Raw genomic sequence first — 18,240 nt, 5'->3', positions numbered from 1 at the left:
ACAAACCCTACAAAATCCAGGTGACCGGCTGTTTTGTAGCTCCACATAAAAGTCTCCTCTGTGCTTCAGATGCTGCAATAATGGCCGGGAGCTGAAAATGAACATTAAGATGAATAAGTGATACACAGAAAAAAGCGCAGAGAGACTAACAGCTCAACAGAACATTGGCTGAGATTCTCACAAACAACCCCAAAAGGCTGGCTCACACATCAAGGGAACGTGGCCCAAAGCCTCATGTCAACCTCCCTCCTCAAAGGAAATGCTTGAGCTATTTTAAGCTCTGCAGCACCAGTTAACAGGCTTCAGCAGGTAATCTTTGCTGGTCTCTGTACTCCCAAATTGTTTTCCACGTAAGGGCCCAAGGGTCTGTACATACAGAGCTCTCCTAGAAACTAAGGGATTATGATGGATTGGACTAATCATTACCAACTTTCTTTCCACCGCAAAACCAAAAGCAAAGAGCAAAAGGATTTTGCCACAGCGTTACCGTCTGTGCGGGGTGCTGCTCTGTGATAACCTGCTCCACTGTCCTTTAAAGACAGACTTAGATGGGTATTGCTTATCCATGCATCAGGAAATACTACACAGGACAGCAATGCTGGCCAGCCTTAGGATAGCAGCATAAATTTATATCGATAAAGTACGTGTGGCTTCAGGTCACCTCCCGTGGCGAATTAGGAGGGCTGCATTATAAAAGCTAACTTTTGGGGGGATAGGGAAAGACAGGTCCAAAAGAGGAGAATGAAGGGCATACAGGGTAGCACTGTTGCAGCACAGTAACAGAACGATCTACAAAGCCTTTAACATCAGAACATAAAAAACCCCTTCTTTCCATCACCTCTGAAATGCCACTCTATTGAACAGGCACTTTTCAAGAAGGCGGCCATCATCTGAGCTGACCAGCTACATCAGAAGAAAAAAAGCACTCTGCTCTCTTCCACTTCTCTGCTGCCTCTGAAACACCACCAGCACACGCAGGGAACATTCATTTCCTTAAATTCAGAGTAACTGACGGTTAGGACACTGTTAACAGCCCGCAGCACAGTCAGATGCACAGCAGGAGGAAAAAATTCACAGCAGATGAGAACGCAGGGGTCCAGTAGTCCTCTAGTTCCACTTGTTCAGAAACATGCTAACTCCAGGATATGTCACCGCTCCCCTCACATTCACAGTGCGTTTACCATTGCAGTTGATAAAAACACCACCGACTGACAAATATATCGTAATTATGGACACAAACAAAGGTGTAGTAGAAGTAGGCTTTATGAAAGTATTTAAATTTTGTGGCAAATCTCTGCATCAACATGGGCAGGGAGGCAACTAAATGCTTTGCAGTAGCAATTTCAGTTACCAAACTATTTCTTGGATAGACATTTATTACAGGTAGTTTATCTGTTCCTATTTCTCAAAGAGTTTAAGGCACAAAAGCCTGGAAAGGGCTTATAACATGTACATAAGTGCTATTATTTTCGCTTTCACCTCTAACGCAACATAATATTAGCTTAAATATATTGCTTGTCCATCCAGCTTATACAACATCCAGTAGAAAACTGCTTTCCAGGTTAGCAACAATTTGTTGCACAATATATCGATTAGATTGCTCTGACCCGTTTTTGCTGCAAGATCTTCAGTTTCACCATATTCTCTCTGACAGGACAGTGGAAGACGCTATGAAATCTTAACATCTTAATGAGACCATCAAGGTGTGTCCACAATGAAAAAAGGCATGATACACAAAATAACATTTAAACAAGGTTGCTGGTAAAAGTGTTTTAAACTGCTTGACTGATGGGGAATTATTTCCTCATACACAGGTGGCGAAGCGAGCCAAACGTGCGAGAGATCACCAGGTAGAAGGCATCGGTCTGTAGTAGTTTTAGAACGCTCCTTTCTGTCTTTACTCTCCAAAATGCTCTTCAGGTAGATTACTTAAGAACACTGAGCTACAAACTTGCTAGCTCAAGATCACAGCTTAGGTTAAACAGAACATAAGCTTTCATCTACGTCGTTCTTGCCCGTGCTCAAGTTACGGCAACCTTACCCAGTCACTAGAAAGCTTTTGAGACATTTCAGTGGTATCCAACAACGATTTTTTTAAAATAACACATTCATGAGAGTTGGATCAAATGACTGAAGACAGTTAAATGGGCAGCAAAACAGAAAGATGGGCAGGAACCAAAATGCAAAGGGTAATTTTACTTAAAAGACCAACTTTTTTATTGTACGTTGGAGTAGAGTCTTTCCCCTGTGCCATCTCGTTGAAAGTTTATAAATTACAATTCCCAATAAGTATTAAGAGTTCATTTCAAGACAAAAGGAATAAAACTGTTGCAGTTCTAACTTTCACCATGAATAAAAGTTACCATGATGCTCCTACGATACTCATTCTGTACAGGAAAGGCCACAGTCCTCCTGTACTTCGAGTAACAGACCTGGGTGGAGAAAGGGCCACCCCTCACTACTGCAGGATCCAGGAGCAGCGTAACAGTCCGGAGCGCACTGGCTTGTCACACAGACACAGTGCCTCAGCAACGAGGCTATAACACGGCTGGAATCTCTGACGAGACAGTGTCCAAAGGCTGCCAATGACAGTCCATCAAGGCATCGTAGAGCTCTTCGCTCTGTTCCATAAACTGTTTATTTGCTTCATGGACGTCTAACTGAGGCGTCGGATCTAAAGGGGGAAAGACAGACAGAGAAATAGGTCACACGCCAAATGCGTTAGGAAAAAAAAAACCCACACCCCATAAACATGTTAGTTTTATTAAAACAAACGTGGGGGGAGTCACAAAACATTCCCAGCACTTGCCCAATCATGAACCTGACTAGATTAGCCCTAGTAAATCTTTCTGCAACGGGACAAGAAATAACTACATCCAAATACGTCCCTCTTTCCAGTGGTGATTGCCCCCATAGCAGAGTCAACAGAGAGAACGCATACCTGCACCTCGCAGCCCAGTGTAGCCACTTAAACTGCCAAAGAAGGTGGGCTGGCACTAAGGCACCGGACTGCAAAGTGGAGGAGCGGAGGCGCAGGCACACGTTCCGTTCTGCTCCCTCCACTACAGGGTCAGAGTGGATGGCTGGGGACGGTAGCGTCTTACGCTGCTGCAACAAGAGTCACCAGAGCTCGTCTGCCAAAGCCTCGAACATCTCAAAGCATTTCACAGTTAGTAACCAAAGAAGTGCCAGCGACACCCAGTGAATTACGTATGACTATGTCCCCTATTTTACAGCTGGAAGAAATGTTTGTAAAGCATTTTGGAGCTGGACAGCAACCCAGCGGGTACAATTCTGCTGCTACCTATGCACACTTAACATTTCGCAATAATCGACTCATCGTATTCCCCAAACCACTTGTAGGACGTAAAGCTCACCTAACAACACCCACAATCTAAAGCTCAGGTTATCAGACTAGCACAATCACATAGGTTAGCAAGCGACTATCAGAGTCCAAAGTAACTAGCTGACTGAATGGAAAAACTACAAAACACATCAGGAATAAAATGCTTGTCAACATGTTCGGTTTTAGCTACGTCATGTTGCAACACATCACAGGAGAACAGAATTAAGAAAAAGGAATGATACACTGGCAATACATTATTTCAGTTTCCTACAAATTTCAATGTACTAATTTAATCAATGAGAAAAAGACACCCCAGAGATATTCTAACTATAGTACTGGTGCGTTAGTTTCGGAGAAAGGCAAGCTCCTGCAATGCTTTTAAAAGCCATTAAGGGCTTTCTCATTGACATCATTACTGATACCTATGGATCCTGTAAAGGATCCAGCTGCTTTCTACTGTTACCATGTGATTTTTAATTTTTTTTTAAAGAGAAGAATAAGATACACTACACAGTGCATATTCCACTCAAGACAGAAATTTGGAACTGCTAGTATGAAATGATTTTTTCTTCCATCAATAAATAAAAACTGCTTGTATGTATATCTAAAACCCCAGTATGGTTTAGTGGCCCACTTCAAGCAATGACTGCTAAAGCAAATATTTTATCAGTGTGCTAACTGATATTATTTCTTTTTTAAACTAAAAGCACAGTGAAGTACCCTGGGCTCTAAATTCCAAGATTTTACAGAAAAACAGAATATCTACATTGCTTTTGTAGCATACCAGAAAAAATACCAAAAAAAGGATAAAAGTTTGAGTCCTATAGAAGATTAAAATCTCAGTGCTAGTGAAGTCAATTAGTTTCAGTCCTGACAAGGTTTAGACTAGGAACAGCAACTGTAAAATAAGGATGCAATTGTGCTAGGTGATAGTGACCCACAAATCTTCTCAGACCTCAGATTTACTCAAAGATAAAGGTATATTATACATTGAAATTAAGGGCCAATTTGAGAAAGACTATCTCTAATCAGTGCAGAACAAACAGACAACTTCAATATAGAATTTGAGAAACGTACCTTCCAACGCATCCTCACCAACTTCTTCATATGTCTGCAAGGAAAAACAAACCCCTTAGGACAGCAGATACTTATCTTTTCTTTTACGAACATCACCTGTTGATTACTACTGTCATATACTGACTTTTGTATCTGACTGATTACAACAGAATTCTTCGCACGTAAGCCCCATGTTCCACTCCCAACAGACTCCACGGGGGAGATGCCACACTAAACTTCTAACAGAGGCAGCAGTTCTTGAAATTCCTGTGGTGAAGTTGGTTGGCTGCCCTGATCTGTTCTTTCCTCTAAAACAAGGCTTATGAAGGATCCCAGAAGGCAGTCTTAGCACTGCCGGTCCAACTGCCCGTATCAAGAGTACCCTTCTACCGTGACAACTGTATTAAGAGACCCTTTGTGTCCTCCAGACCTTTTTACCCCTCCAGTCCCAGCAACAGCCTTCGCATAAGGCAACAGTACGCACCAGGGCCTGCTAAACAGTTTTGCTTCCTCATCAAGTAGCTATATGAAGACCCCAGAGGTTGAAGATAAAATGTGCCCATCACTGTTTTGTAAGCTATGTCGTGTTTCTGTGCTGACAGATCACTGAAGAGCGAGTACGTCGCGCTGTCCTACCTGCATTGTGCTCTGCGTGTATCCATACTGGGGATAGCTGTAGCTGTAACTGCCTGTGTTCTGGTCATAGCCCCACTGGGCATAGTAGTTGTGATATTGTTGGTAATATTGGTTATAATTATAGTTGTACATCTGATTGTACTCCATTGGTTTCACACGATTACTTAAAAAGATAAAGCAGGAATAAGTTGCAAATAATGCAGAACAATTATGACAAAAAGCAGTGAAATAGCTTAAGATACAATATGGTACATAGACAAGGCTTAGTCTAACATGCAAATTTCAGTCTTTAAAATATATTCACTGTTTACTGCAGCAGTATTTATCATTTGCATACATTTGCAGAAAGAAAGAAGTGGTTTAAATTTAACGCCCTTGCCTGTATTCATATTCACCTTCATTAATAAACATTGCTTTCATTCTTTATAAGTCAATTTAGTATCACTTCCTGGCTTTGGGAAGGGAAGAGTTCAGGACTACGAGCCTCAGTTTAGAATAATCCTGAACCATGATCCAGATTCTTGGGTCCCTTTTTCCTTCCGATAAATAGGATGAAGTGCTCTGCAGCTTCCTGAGACAAGGTACTGAGTCTTGCTTTACATGAAGAGTTAAAGACTTAGAGCCTTGCAAAAGAACTGGGCTTTTCTTTAGTAAGAACGGACAAAAACCTCTCCCTTCTGCCACTATCGTACGGAAGCCTAAGCAACGACTCGTTGTCCCCATTCTCACTGACTGGGTGGTCCTCAATGCACATAGTTGGAAGAGCTCATGAAGTAAAAAGGACTACAAGTAATTAAAAAAATAAACTCAAACAGCCTGTGAGCTGACTAAAATTCCCATTCCTTGCCATAAAGTGGCAGCATTCCCAAGGAACTAGGAATCCCACCTGATTATCAAGATTTGAAATAATGAGATGACAAATATTGTTTGAAAATGAAAATATGTCACACATAAAGCTATGTCTAATGATGAAACTAGTGAGAAGTAGGAAGAGGGAAACATCAATCTTCTCACCACGATACACCCCCTTTTTCTGCTTTTCTCTTCCTTATCCCCCCAAGACTTCTGAGGTCACTGAAAATCTAAATATTATTCAAATAGGGAGCAATTACTATTATTCGTATTACCCTAGTGCTACGAGCCCCAAGTCAGACCAGGATCTCATTGTATCAGGTTCTGAACAAACACAGAAAAAAAAGTTAATCCCTGCCCCAAAAGACTTATATTTAGTAGACATTATATTAGAATTAGCAAGGTAATTGAGCTTTGCTATCCAGAAATCAATAAGCAGATTCAGACTATTTCAATTTAATGCAAAGGAACATACACTTTAAAAATAATCATATTTAAATACAGTGTGTGTACATGTGTGTGTATTTAATAATGTATACAATTAAAAACAGTGCAAAATACTTAGTCTTGATCTAATGTTATAATTTTTTTAAAATTCCTGTGCGTTCTCATACTCTAGCTACTATATTCGTGGGTATTCCTTCACTTTGTGATGGAAACATCCAGGAAATGTACCCAAACCACTAAAAGACATTTAAAAATACACGTGATTTCACATCACGGTGCTCTTATATAAACGTCTGGCTGCTCTTATACTCACGCTTTTGGTATAGCCACACTCAAGCGTACAGGTTTAGAGCCCAACCCCACAGCTCCTTGACACTCTGTCAGCGCTCTTTTCTGTTCCAGTTCATCCGTGAATTTCACGAACCCGTAACCTCTGCAGAGATACAGAGTAACTCATATAAAACAAAAACAAAAAAGCCATGCCACTTTTAAAAAAAAAATATTTACAGTGAAGTCAAAATTGGTTTTGAAAAACACAGCAAATGAAACACTTTCGCTAGGTCTGTCCCTGCTTTTAGTAGAGATTAAATGATTCCGCCTTCCAGTTGCTTTTGCAAAATGCTGGAAACCGTACGTCCAAGCTTTGGCAGTACTTGCAAGGGCTTCACAAAAGTAAAGCAAATCTTGTGCCAGTGGATTCTGGGGAATTGGAAGTGAGCTGACACAAGATGTTGAAATGCACGAACAGACAGTAGCAAAGCCTCAAATCTATACTGGGAGGATACAGATCATCTAAACAGTTGCAAGTCAGCACAGGATTGACAAGACATAGGCACTGTTTATATCTAAGACTGCCCCAGTGTGAAGGAAAACATCGCTTTTCTGTAGGATCGACTGAGATACACTTTCCAATCAAGTCCTCTTTTCAACAGGAAAATACTCAAATAGGCTTTCTGTCATTCCTAACAACGGCACGGCCCCATCAGCATTCTCAACAGTGGACCTGAAAACGAGCTCTTAATGTCAAGTTGCTAAATCTTGCTCTGACAGCACAACTTCAACAGGGACAGCACACAGCCAGCAACGCCTCGACTCTGTAGCAATCCTTCACTGCGGTGCTAGCAGTATTGTACATCAGCCAGACAGAAAATATTAATTCCCCTCCAACCCCAAAGGTCCTTTGCGTGGGATTCTGATGCTGTAGTGAGTCAGAAGCAATGCAACAGCATCCAAGAGGGCAGTGCCAGGATCCCAAGATGGGATGGGCTGCCTCACGCAGCAGAAAGATCAAAGACTTAGGTGTGGGAGGGAAAGAGGTATCCATCTAGGTGAAGGAAAGAGTTTGGGAGGGAAAGGGCTTGTCTACCTGGGGAAAAGAACGAGCCGTAAGCAAGGGTGTAAATTTACAGCATATTATCTATTCTGTGGGAACTCTTAAACACCAAGTAACATGCTATTTCGAAAGCGGCATCACCTAGTACTCGTAGTAGGTCCACACTGGAAGCTATTACAGAGCAGTTTGTGCCCCACAAAATGCAGTATCTTGCACAGTAAGCTATACACACAAGTCCAAATATATATTTTTATACATATATGCATGTATGTATGTGTACTCCTCACATACAGAAGACCAAATCAAAGCTCTGGCTTCTCTATATACAAACTGGATAATTAAGCAAGAGCAAAACTCTACATGGGTACACATTCTGTTTAACTTGCCTTCTGCGAATGGACTGTGGCAAATTAAACCAGTGCAAGTCAACTTTTAAGTCGGTTTAAGTCAGTTTTAGGTGTTCGCACACAAAAGCATGTAAGTTTCTAAGCTGCTACAAAGACTCCTGCAGCCTTTCGGATGGGACCAGGAGTGTGTAAGTGAAACCGGGGATATTGGCAGTTCCAAAATAGAGACTGACAGATAAAGAGTTGGATGTAGTGTATAGGAATAGATGTTGGGTGCAGCAAGGGAGACAGTGATTCTTCCAACTTTTCAAGACACTTAAGTTTTTTCACACCAATGGCTAAACCAGATATTAGTACAGAAGAAAACCCACCAAGAAATCATTTCTTCGTGGCCAGGACCTCCCTGGCAGGCATTCTGTCCTGTCCCTGCAGTGAGGAGAAGCCCCCCAGCCTGCATCCTCAGCAGAAAGCAAAGAAGCAGGCACAGCACTACGGCATCAGGCTCCAAGCTCCTCTCTTGCCTGGACAAGAGGTGCTGGGAGGAGGCCTTCCTGATCTACCAGCCCTTGCTGGAAGGGCCAGGGCTTCACTAGGCACGTCCACAAGCCCCAAGTTCCTCTCTCACATCACACTAACACTTGCAGTTGCCTCAGCTTTGAGTAACTGCACAAGTCACAACAAAATCCCTGGCAGCAACACCCTGGCCCTGCTAGGGGAGATAGCTGTGCTCTTCCCAGCAATAGGACTTTAAGCCCCTGCTCCTTCCCCACTGCCCAAGCTACCACAGATTCCCTTTCCCTGAGGTCTGCACTTAGGAACAGTTCCCAAAGCCCAGCCTGCATCACCCAACACCTATTTCGTAGGCAGAGATTGAAGCAGGTACAGCAAAACGAGAACTGCTGGGTTTACACCTCTGAGGAGGAGGCGGCGGCACCCGGAGCCCACCCCAGCAGTGTCGGTCTCAGGTGAGATGGCAGTAACAGGATGAGTACTTAACAGCCAGAGAGTGACTGAGCAGCTCTGCAAGAGGTTCAGGTTGCACATGAAGAAGAACTTCATTACTAGGGAGGTAGCGCAGCTCTGGAACAGGCTGCCCAGACAGGTTGCATTATCTCCATCCTGGGAGGTTTTCCAGGCTACACAATTTATGGCTGACCTGATCTAGCGTTGGCAGCAGTCCTGCTCAGAGCGGGAAGTTGGACCAGAGACCTCCAGAGGTTCCTTCAAACCAACATGTCTAAGACTGAGAAATCTTATGTGAGAAAGAGGGGAGATCTACAGTCATATTCTAAGTCTTATCACAACATTCTCATAGGTATTATATCAGAATATGGTGTTTCATTGAAGCCATGTTCTGTTTTGAAAACAAGGATGCTCACCAACTGGTCCCTCTTCTAGAAAAACACAGTTTCATTTTCTGCTATTTAGAAAATGTTTTAATAACGTTAAGAAATCCAACTTTTTGACATCTATTTTTGGCAAGACATTTCCAGTAAAGACGAACAAGGAAGCTACTAAGTATCTGACAATGAATCATAGCTTTGTTTGCCCTACCCTATTTGAGACAAAAACCTGCAAAGCTTTCAAAGGAATATACACTCAATAGCCTAAAGACTGTAAAAGCCCAATTCCAGCTGAAAGTCCAGGAAGACAGTGTTTCAAGATTACTTAGACATTTTTCAGCATTTTCAGAAGTGCAATAACATACTGCCAACACACAAAGGGCATCAGGCTGACAGAGGAGTGACAATACGCTGTGCTGACTATCAAAACGCAAGCATGCTGTAGACTGAATGTTCAAGAACGTTGTATTTTAAGATTACTAAAATCTATGCTGATAAAACTATTCTTTTTCCCTTGCCGCATTATATCTTTCCTCTTGCTGCACGTGAAGTGGAAGAACAGAATGAATAAAAGATTACTTACTTGGATACTCCTGCCTGGTCCAAAACAACTTTTCCACCTCTACATGATGGATAAACTTTAACAAAAAATTCATATAACATGCCATCATCCACATCAGGAGTCAGGTCTCCCACAAAAAGTGAATACTCTGGACTAAAGAAATCAAAAGAAAACTTCTTAGGCACAATCATACAAAAAAAGAGGCATGCTGAGTGACAGCTAACATTTAGCCTAGACATTTGACTTCAGAGAAAAGTGATATTAAAAGACCATTTAATGGATACTTTAAAGTGTCGCCAGTTAAGTTGCTTAGGTGACTAAAATTTTTATTGATGCTGCTTTTTCAAGTTAATTCAAGCAGCACAACCAATCTACTCAATACTGCTTTTTATTTAAAGATTTCATTGCTTAGTTCTCAATGGATATCTCTGGATTTCTAACATGGCGAGAAAACACTAATGTCTCATTTATAGATTTGCTATTTCCAACATATTGATCTTAAATTATAATATACGAATTAGATACTTTGATGCTACAAAGTTTAAATACCTTAAAAGACACTCCTGACAAATCTGCTGTGCCACACAAAAGGCAAAGCATAAAACTGACAGGCAGGCTAAGTCACTCTCCCTCTGCTAAAGACTGGCAACGATGAACTTGTGGGTTTACATATTTTGAATACTCTTTGCAAGGCAATTGATAAAGAGACATTAAGTAGGCAAAACTAATATTTAAATATTGAGCGTTTACCTGTTATCAGGCTGTTTTCCATACGTTGCATAATTCAATTTAAATCGCTTTGCCTGAAACAAGGCAAAAATGAATCCATACATTCAAATGTTCTCATGTGAATCCAAACAATTAGGAAAAAATACAATAAGCTGATTTTACACAACTTTCTTAATGCTGACAGATGTTCAATGCCGTCAGGCCAGCCAGTTAAGGTATCAAGGACAACATTTTTATTTGACGTCAGTACGGCTATAACAATGAAAATCAGCAAAGAACCTGCACCAAGAGGTTTGGCCTACCTTTATTTCAACAGTTTAAAAAGCTAGTGAGAGACAGGTGAACCTTGCATAGCACCACATTTTTCTGTCTTTACAGAAGACAGGAAAACAGAGGTACTAACAACAAATATTAAATGACTTCTAATTTTAAGGTCTTAAAATGAAATGACAGCACAGACCATTGGAAATTTGTGATTTACACGAATACTGGCAGACCAGAATCTGCCACGCTGGAAAATGCAATCAATCCCTGAGTCTGGAATTATGGCTAAATACTTTGTTCTGGATGATGTGCTCATTTAGTAAGATCCAAAATGAAGGTTTTTTTGAAAGAATCACCTGACATTGGACACTGGAGGCCTCCCTAAACTTTGCACCTGATTTTATTTTTTAAACAAGTTTCCCAGGAGCCTAGATTTGTGCCCACTTGCACTGGAACTCCCTGCCCCCATCCTACCAGCATTCAGCAACTTGTGCCCAACTCGCATTTAAGTCTAGACCAAGATCTAAGGAGCAGCTGATCTTCTGCCTCAAAATCCCGAGGGTCTCAATCCCATGGGCGTTCTTATACGATGCTTAGCACACAATGACCCAAGCAGGCTCACCGCAGAGCGCAATGGTAATTGCTATTTTCTTCTGAAACACATCTGACAGAGGAAGAAGCACAGGGTTGCACTCCTTTAAAAGAACACTGGTGTCTGAACTCACCCAGACAGTGTAAGACCTAAGCTGGATTCCCTCGTCAGCTTGAGGGGCTTCAAAACCATTTTTCTATCTCCCATCAGGCTTCCGAAGCAGATATCCCTCTGCACTACACAGTAGCATAGCAAGAATCCGAGGGGAATTTGGCCAAAGCAAGCAAGCCTACTGTGAGTCCATAACCTAGAGATCAGGACATTTGTTTAGTATAGTGGAGAGCTTCGTGTGCTCCTATACCTTGCATGATGTATTTTCTTCCCTCAAAGATTGTGTAAATAATTCTTGGGAAATAGAGCAAAGACTTAACTCTAGGCTACGATCATGTTCCTTGCACGCTTGCATTCACTGGTGCACAGTGCTACACAACTCTTTCTGTGGACCACTGACAAGGTAACACAAAATTTAGATTCCACTTTGAAGCACTTCCATCTTTTTTTGGGTCTCACTCTTCATTGCAATATTTTGGGTTTAGAATCAATGAGAGACCGGAGAGTACTTCCACTCAAATGGGAACTGGGGACACTAATTCTGTAAAACAGAGACAGCAACAGCACCATGGCTCTCTGTTATTCCTTTGGCTGATTCAGTATTTAAAAATAAATAAAAGAGTGAGCCACACTCAGTTTTCTGTAAACAAGAGAGTAAGTATCTAAATGCAAGAGATGAGCTGGACAGTTGCCTGCTGAGTGCACTGATGTGGGCTGCCTGCATTGGATCTCTGTCTGACATCTGTAATTCTCTCCATGTGTTAATGTAAATCATCCCTCTACACAACACCGCATTTTGAATTAAACTGTGGATAAAGACAGGTATTCCCGAAACCAAACTTCAATTATTGTATTACTCCTTGCAAGAGCTGCTCTCTTTCTCTCTCTAGTGACTATAGAAGGCATCTAGGAAGATCAGCGTGCCTTAATCATGGGCTCTGATTTGCATATTAAACAGGACAGGTAAAACAGATACCTCCAGGCCTCTTATCTACCCCCTTTTAATGGGGGATGCCATTCTCTCAGGAAGGTTGACCGAACAGTTCAACCTGAACTTCCCAGTTTCCTACTCAGGGTATTAACTACACTGAAATAGGCATCAATTTACTTTACTATATCACACCGTAATTAGGGTGATTCTAGAGCTGCATTATGAACCAGTCATCCTAGCTACTGCAGCCAACTTCTGTGGGTACAACAGACAGCTGTGTCAGCTATCCCATTTTAATCTACTACACGTTCGAGTCAACATCCTAAAATTAGCCTCTATGACTATTCCTCCTCTTCTTCCTAACTACCTAGCTTTTATGTATCCAAGACATTTGTTACGTATTGCAATTATACAATGATCTAGCTCTTTCTCCATTGTAAATAGGTTTGAATAACTTTTGTTTGCTAAGGGCCAAGAATAATGCAAGGCTTAAAAGTCATGTTTCTCTTGCAAATCGAGGTTACTCAAAACTCAGAGTGAACTTGCAAGTTCATCTTGTACGTATATAACAACACACACGCTGTAACAAATTAATATGGAACTACAAACAGAGAGAGACAGGAGGGCCGCTGTAGGTATACTCAATCTATTTTTCCCTTGTTCTTCTCTGGTTTCTCATTAGTCCAACTTTGGTAATAGTAGAAAGGCTCAGAAATAAAAAAACACACCACAACGTTTCTATACCTGGATTTTATCCAGATATTCACATAGAAATTACTGGGTTTTTTCAACAATTTTCTGAGCAAGGACATTAATAGTTTTATGTTCATTACTTTAACTCTAAAGAAAAGAAGAATCCCAGTTTGCTAACTATTGAATTTGCTGTAATCATTCAAAATACAGATTCTACACTATCTATTCCTTCCCAGTTTTAGTTCTCAACTGGCTGATTTCATTTACTTACCGGTGTAGCACCAGGAAGCGGTTTTCCATTGATTTTGTGTAAACATTTCTCTGCAGTAGCTAGATCTGCAAATTCTACAAAGCAATAGCCTGCTGGAATTCTGAACATACGACACAGGAGAGGAGAGAGAAAGATTTCAGATTTAAAACACGTTTGAGGAGGAATATTACATTTTTAGATAACTGGTAGGAAATTTGCTATAGTTGCAATACTTAGAACAATTTCTTTTTCAAAGTATAAACATTAGCTACCAAAAAGAAGCTAGCAAAGTAATCTTGGATCTCAAGTAAAGCGATGGCCCTTACTTACCAGTAAGTCATGTCAACATAAGCGCATAGAAAACAGTTTTGCTCACAATTAGTTTACTTCCTACTTTCATTGACTATAAATTTTCCCACCCGAGTTTAAACAATCGAAAACTGAAATTACAACATTTACAAGAATATGAAACTACTTTATTCTGCATACAGTCACTCATTTTATTCCAAGTGAACTCCAAAGGTTCTCATATTGCTCTTTCTAAGTCAGACTTCCCACCTCTGCCAGCATCACGCAGCTGCACTAGTGCAACGACAAACACAGACTAGTCACTGAAGCCTTCAGCCCAGGAGGTGTAATTCCCAGAGGGACTGTATGGCATACATATGCCGCTCTGAACGAGTGCTGAAGCACTGCAGGATGAGGGCCAAACCTTGGTTTGTTGATGGAGAGGTCGAAGAGTTGCCTTCTCCATTGCTATCATCAATATACCCATACTGTTGGCAGCAATGGAGAAAAGCTCAAAGGGAAAACCGCTCTAATACGGACAGGACCACGGCGATGCCATGTAGAGGGCAAACAGTTCAATCCAAACGCACTGGTAGAACAAACTGAGAACAAGCATAAACAGTTACCCTGTCAACCTGTTTCGAATGATTTTTACACTCAGTACAAGCTCTCCCATGGTGGCAAAGGCTCTTGAAACAAAGTTTTCATCCATATATGGCTCCAGCTACAAAAACAAAAACAAAAGTTAGACCAGGGCATCTACAAAAAGGAGAATATATGTGTCAATGTCACCCTAAGCAGTTAAAACATTATTGAGAAGTATTTTACCCTTACACTTCAAAAAGAAGACTCATTTAAGAGGGTCGATGCCACTCAAAACCAGCAGGCATGCATGAACCAGGCTCAACAGTCTGCAAAGTGGAACCCAAGAGACAGCATGAATTTCAGAGAACAGGGAGCTTTCACAGAAGGACAAAAGCCACTCAGAAACATACAGCAACAAACTGAGCGTTCACTACACCGAGCAGGGGATAAGGAGATGGCAGGCTCTTCTCTGTATGCAAACGGAGGCTGGGCCAGCGCTACCGGTACACAGGCGCGGCACAGCCCGGGGTGCTACGACGAACGGGCGGCACGCGTCAGGTAACACAGCCCCCATCGAGCTAGGGTAGGGGTTTGCAGAGCCGTGTCTACCTCGCATAACTGTGGAGATATGCAGGGCAGCACTTGGAGGGGAGACCTCTAATCGCGTCCCGCAGTAGGTCTGCGCTTTGTACCGCACGTGGGTGCACTGACCGTGTTTATGTCACAGGTGAGAGGGTGGCACTGTGCACGTCAGAGTGCGTGTGAAGCGCAGGGCAGTGGTACTGTGTGGGTGAACACGCTGGAGGGCAGGTGTCTGTACGGTGTAAGTGACTGAAAAGTATGAAACAGCACTGCAATTTGGGACCAAATATATGATGAAGGGACTGAGGGAAAAGGGTGCCTCTCTGTGTGATAGAAAGTGGAGGAGGGAACTAACTGAAATTAAGGTTTTGTGCAATGCACATACTGATGGGGAGCACTGCATGTGACAGGTAACACGGCGCCGGGGTGTGGGGGAAACATATATAGCTCCATATATATAAGTATAAATACACCTGTGTGAGACAGATGGCCTCGTGGTAACTGACAGCCCTTGAGAACGTTCGTGTGTCTGTCAGGTACCAGGTGGCTCCGTCACTTGTGTGCGTGACAGAATGTGCAAACTTGTGCAGTATCTGACAGTGGGTGACCATATTGCACTCGCATGTGCAAAAGGTGGCAGATGCCCTGCGGAGGTGTGAGTGTAAAGCAGAAAGGACTCCGTTACATGTGCCAGAAGCAGGAGGCAGCACTACTCTGTACAGACATGCCATGCAGAGGGTGATCCTGTGGTGTGTGTGTACAGGAAAGCCAGACTCATAAAGGATGGATATGTACGTGTGTGTTTCAAAAAGCCGCGGCCTGCTTGTGAGAGAGGTGACTGAAAAAGAAGATGGCCTTATGGTGGAGAGGTGGTAGATAACCCTTTGTGTGGGTAAAAGAAAGAGACAGCAGACTCCTTGGAGTCTCCTCCGTGGAGTCTGCTTGCATGAGTGCCAGGCGGTGGAAGACTCCCTGATGTGTCAGTGTATGTGTGCAATAATGGCATACTTGGTGTGCATGAGTGTGTGTATAAGAGAGAAGCATCCAGTGGGATCCTCAGTGATATGCTGGGTTGTGTGTACACACATACGTGAGAGAGACTGAGGAAGACTACAGGGTGCACGTGTGTGTGCAAGCAGGACTATGCAATATGCTGGCGTGAGTCTGTAAGGGGCTGGAGAAAGATGTGCGTGCAAGGAACATGGAAACACGGCAACATGGAAAACTGAGATACGCTGTGTAACTGCATATGCATATCTGTACGTATATGCAGGTGCACACAAGCATGTGGCAGGCAGCAAGGACACTACGATACAGTGGTGGGATGGCATATGTGACTGTGTAAAAGTGGCAGACAGTGCAGACACTACAATACAACGTGAGCACATACATACAGGCGTGTGGGTGGGTGGCAAAGCACTACAATACGCTGGGTGTGAGTATGCATACATGAGCGTGTATGAAAGTGTGTGTGTACAGTGGCAAGCGATGAGGGACGCAGGTGCACGAGTATGAGGGTGTATGCAGTGTGTGTGAAGGGCAGACAACAAGGGACACTGTGGGTTGAGTATCACTGTGTGAGTGTGCCCATGGCGTGCATGCGAGCAGGCAGCGAGAGACACCCTAGGGCGAAGAAGCATCTGTGAGTGTGCTGCCAGGTGCACATGCAGGCAGGAATGAGGGAAATACTGGGGTGTGTAAGTGCGTATGAGCGTGTGTGCATGTAGGAGAGTGCAAATCCTTATAAGCGTGTGAGTGCACCCACAGGTGTGCATGTGTGGGGGGCAGGTAGTGAGGGATACTCTTGGATAGGTGCCTACAAGCATGTGAGTGCAAGTAAGCATAAGTGCCTACAAGTGTGAGCACAAGTGTGTGAGCCTAGCAGCACAAGCATGAGCGTGAGCGTGTGAGTGTGTAAGTGCCTTAGAGCGTATGACCATGAGCATGGAAGTGCCTACAAGCATGTGAGCATATAAACCAGCATATAAACCCTAGAAGCATGCAAGCATATAGGCTTGTGAGCATGGGAGTGTGTAAGTGCCTAATAGAGCATGAGCACGAAAGTGTGAGAACATGTCAGTGCCCACCAGCATGCCTGCCCACCAGCATGAGCGCAGGCAGTGCGGGACACTGGTGTAAGTGCCACGAGTGTGTCTGTGACCCTGGCTGCGGGCAGGCAACGAGGGTCACTCGAGGGGATGGGGCGGGGGGGTGTCTAACCGTGTCTGTGAGTGTGTCACTGCTCACAAACGTGCCTGCCGGGCTGGGGTTAGCATCTCTGAGTGTGTGTTTGCGTGTCAGCCTGCCCGAGTGTGCGTGTCAGCCTGCGTGAGCCTGCCAGCGTGCACAGGAGAGAGTGTGTGTGAGAGTGTCAGTCAGTTCGGGAGTTTATGCGTGTGTCAGAGCGTGTCAGAGTGTGTCAGGGTCCGTGAGGCTGTGTCAGTGCGTGAGGGTGTCGTGCGAGGGTGTCAGCCGGTGCGAGGGTGTCAGTCGGTCAGTGGGTGCGAGGGTGTCAGTGGGTGCGAGGGTGTCAGTGGGTGCGAGGGTGTCAGTGGGTGCGAGGGTGTCAGCCGGTCAGTGCGCCCCAGCCCGCGGTCGCCCCGAGGCCGGCCGCCCCGGCCGCTGCCCTCCCGCCTCCCGCCGGCCAGGCCGCCCCGCTGCCCGCCTCACAAAGCCCCGCGCGGGTCCCGGCCGGACACTCACGTCCCCCATCCACAGGCTGGCGGCCATACTGCTCCCGCAGGCCCCGGGGCGGGTTCAGCGGGGCCGCGACTTTCGCCTCCCGGCTCGGCCCCGCCGCTGCTGCCGCCGCCGGCGCCGCCTCACGCCGAGCCCGCGGCCCGCTCCGCCACCGCGCTGCCCCGCCGCCGCCTCCTCCGCGGCGCCCGGCGGGCGGAGAGAGCGGCGCCCCCGCCGCCACGGGCGCCCCGGCCCGCGGCAGCGCCCCTGCCGGCAGGAGGAGCGCCAGCGGCACGGGCGGGGGCGGCGGTGGCGGCGGGGGGGGGGTGTGTGCGCAAGATGGAGGCGGGGGTGAGGAGGGGGAAGAGGGTTGGGGTTTGGGGCTCCTTGAGGAGGTTTTGGGGCGCTGGGAGGAGGTTTTAGGGAGCTGGGAGGTGTGGGGGTGCCTGGTGGGGCCGTGAGGAGGCCTGAGGTGAGGGGTAGGCCTGGGTGGAGGGGGTGAGATGAGGGGCCCAGGGCTGGAGACAGGGAAGAGGAAGATGAAGGAGCTGAGGGACGATGGGGAGGGGGTGTGTGGATGGATGGATGGATGAGGCAAGCCGGGCCAGGAAGGC

General features: G+C 44.6%; 1 protein-coding gene across 3 annotated transcripts; it reads right to left on the bottom strand.

The window, feature by feature from the left end:
* Window positions 1-1,237: 1,237 nt before the first annotated feature.
* TRNAU1AP (tRNA selenocysteine 1 associated protein 1) lies at window positions 1,238-17,702 on the bottom strand. 3 transcript variants are annotated; one of them, XR_007767621.1, is made up of 10 exons: window positions 17,651-17,702; window positions 14,407-14,504; window positions 13,514-13,613; window positions 10,673-10,725; window positions 9,944-10,075; window positions 6,651-6,770; window positions 5,039-5,201; window positions 4,424-4,457; window positions 2,942-3,108; window positions 2,629-2,674 (listed from the first exon to the last, which is right to left on the bottom strand). XR_007767621.1 is itself a non-coding variant. In XM_050909865.1 (9 exons), exons 1-9 carry the CDS (start codon window positions 17,675-17,677, stop codon window positions 2,538-2,540), a joined length of 864 nt encoding a protein of 287 aa, XP_050765822.1. In that variant the 5' UTR covers window positions 17,678-17,702; the 3' UTR covers window positions 1,238-2,537. The 3 variants fall into 3 exon arrangements, 2 of the variants coding, with proteins under 2 accessions (XP_050765822.1, XP_050765823.1); XM_050909865.1 differs by lacking the exon at window positions 2,942-3,108 and having other exon boundaries at window positions 1,238-2,674; XM_050909866.1 differs by lacking the exons at window positions 2,942-3,108; window positions 17,651-17,702 and adding an exon at window positions 14,615-14,667 and having other exon boundaries at window positions 1,238-2,674.
* Window positions 17,703-18,240: the final 538 nt, after the last annotated feature.

This window comes from Gymnogyps californianus, chromosome 22 (genome assembly GCF_018139145.2).
Source record: "Gymnogyps californianus isolate 813 chromosome 22, ASM1813914v2, whole genome shotgun sequence".
Classification (NCBI taxonomy): domain Eukaryota; kingdom Metazoa; phylum Chordata; class Aves; order Accipitriformes; family Cathartidae; genus Gymnogyps; species Gymnogyps californianus.
This window is presented reverse-complemented; position numbering and strand designations above follow the sequence as displayed.

What these genes read in the sequence shown, in the direction of transcription:
- TRNAU1AP (XM_050909865.1), bottom strand. Translation starts at nt 17,677, where the DNA reads ATGGCCGCCAGCCTGTGGATGGGGGAC. An exon ending in ATTCGAAACAGGTTGACAGG is followed by an intron (nt 13,614 to 14,406) that starts GTAACTGTTTAT and finishes TCGTATGTTCAG; the next exon opens with AATTCCAGCAGGCTATTGCT. An exon ending in CGCTTCCTGGTGCTACACCG is followed by an intron (nt 10,726 to 13,513) that starts GTAAGTAAATGA and finishes GCCTTGTTTCAG; the next exon opens with GCAAAGCGATTTAAATTGAA.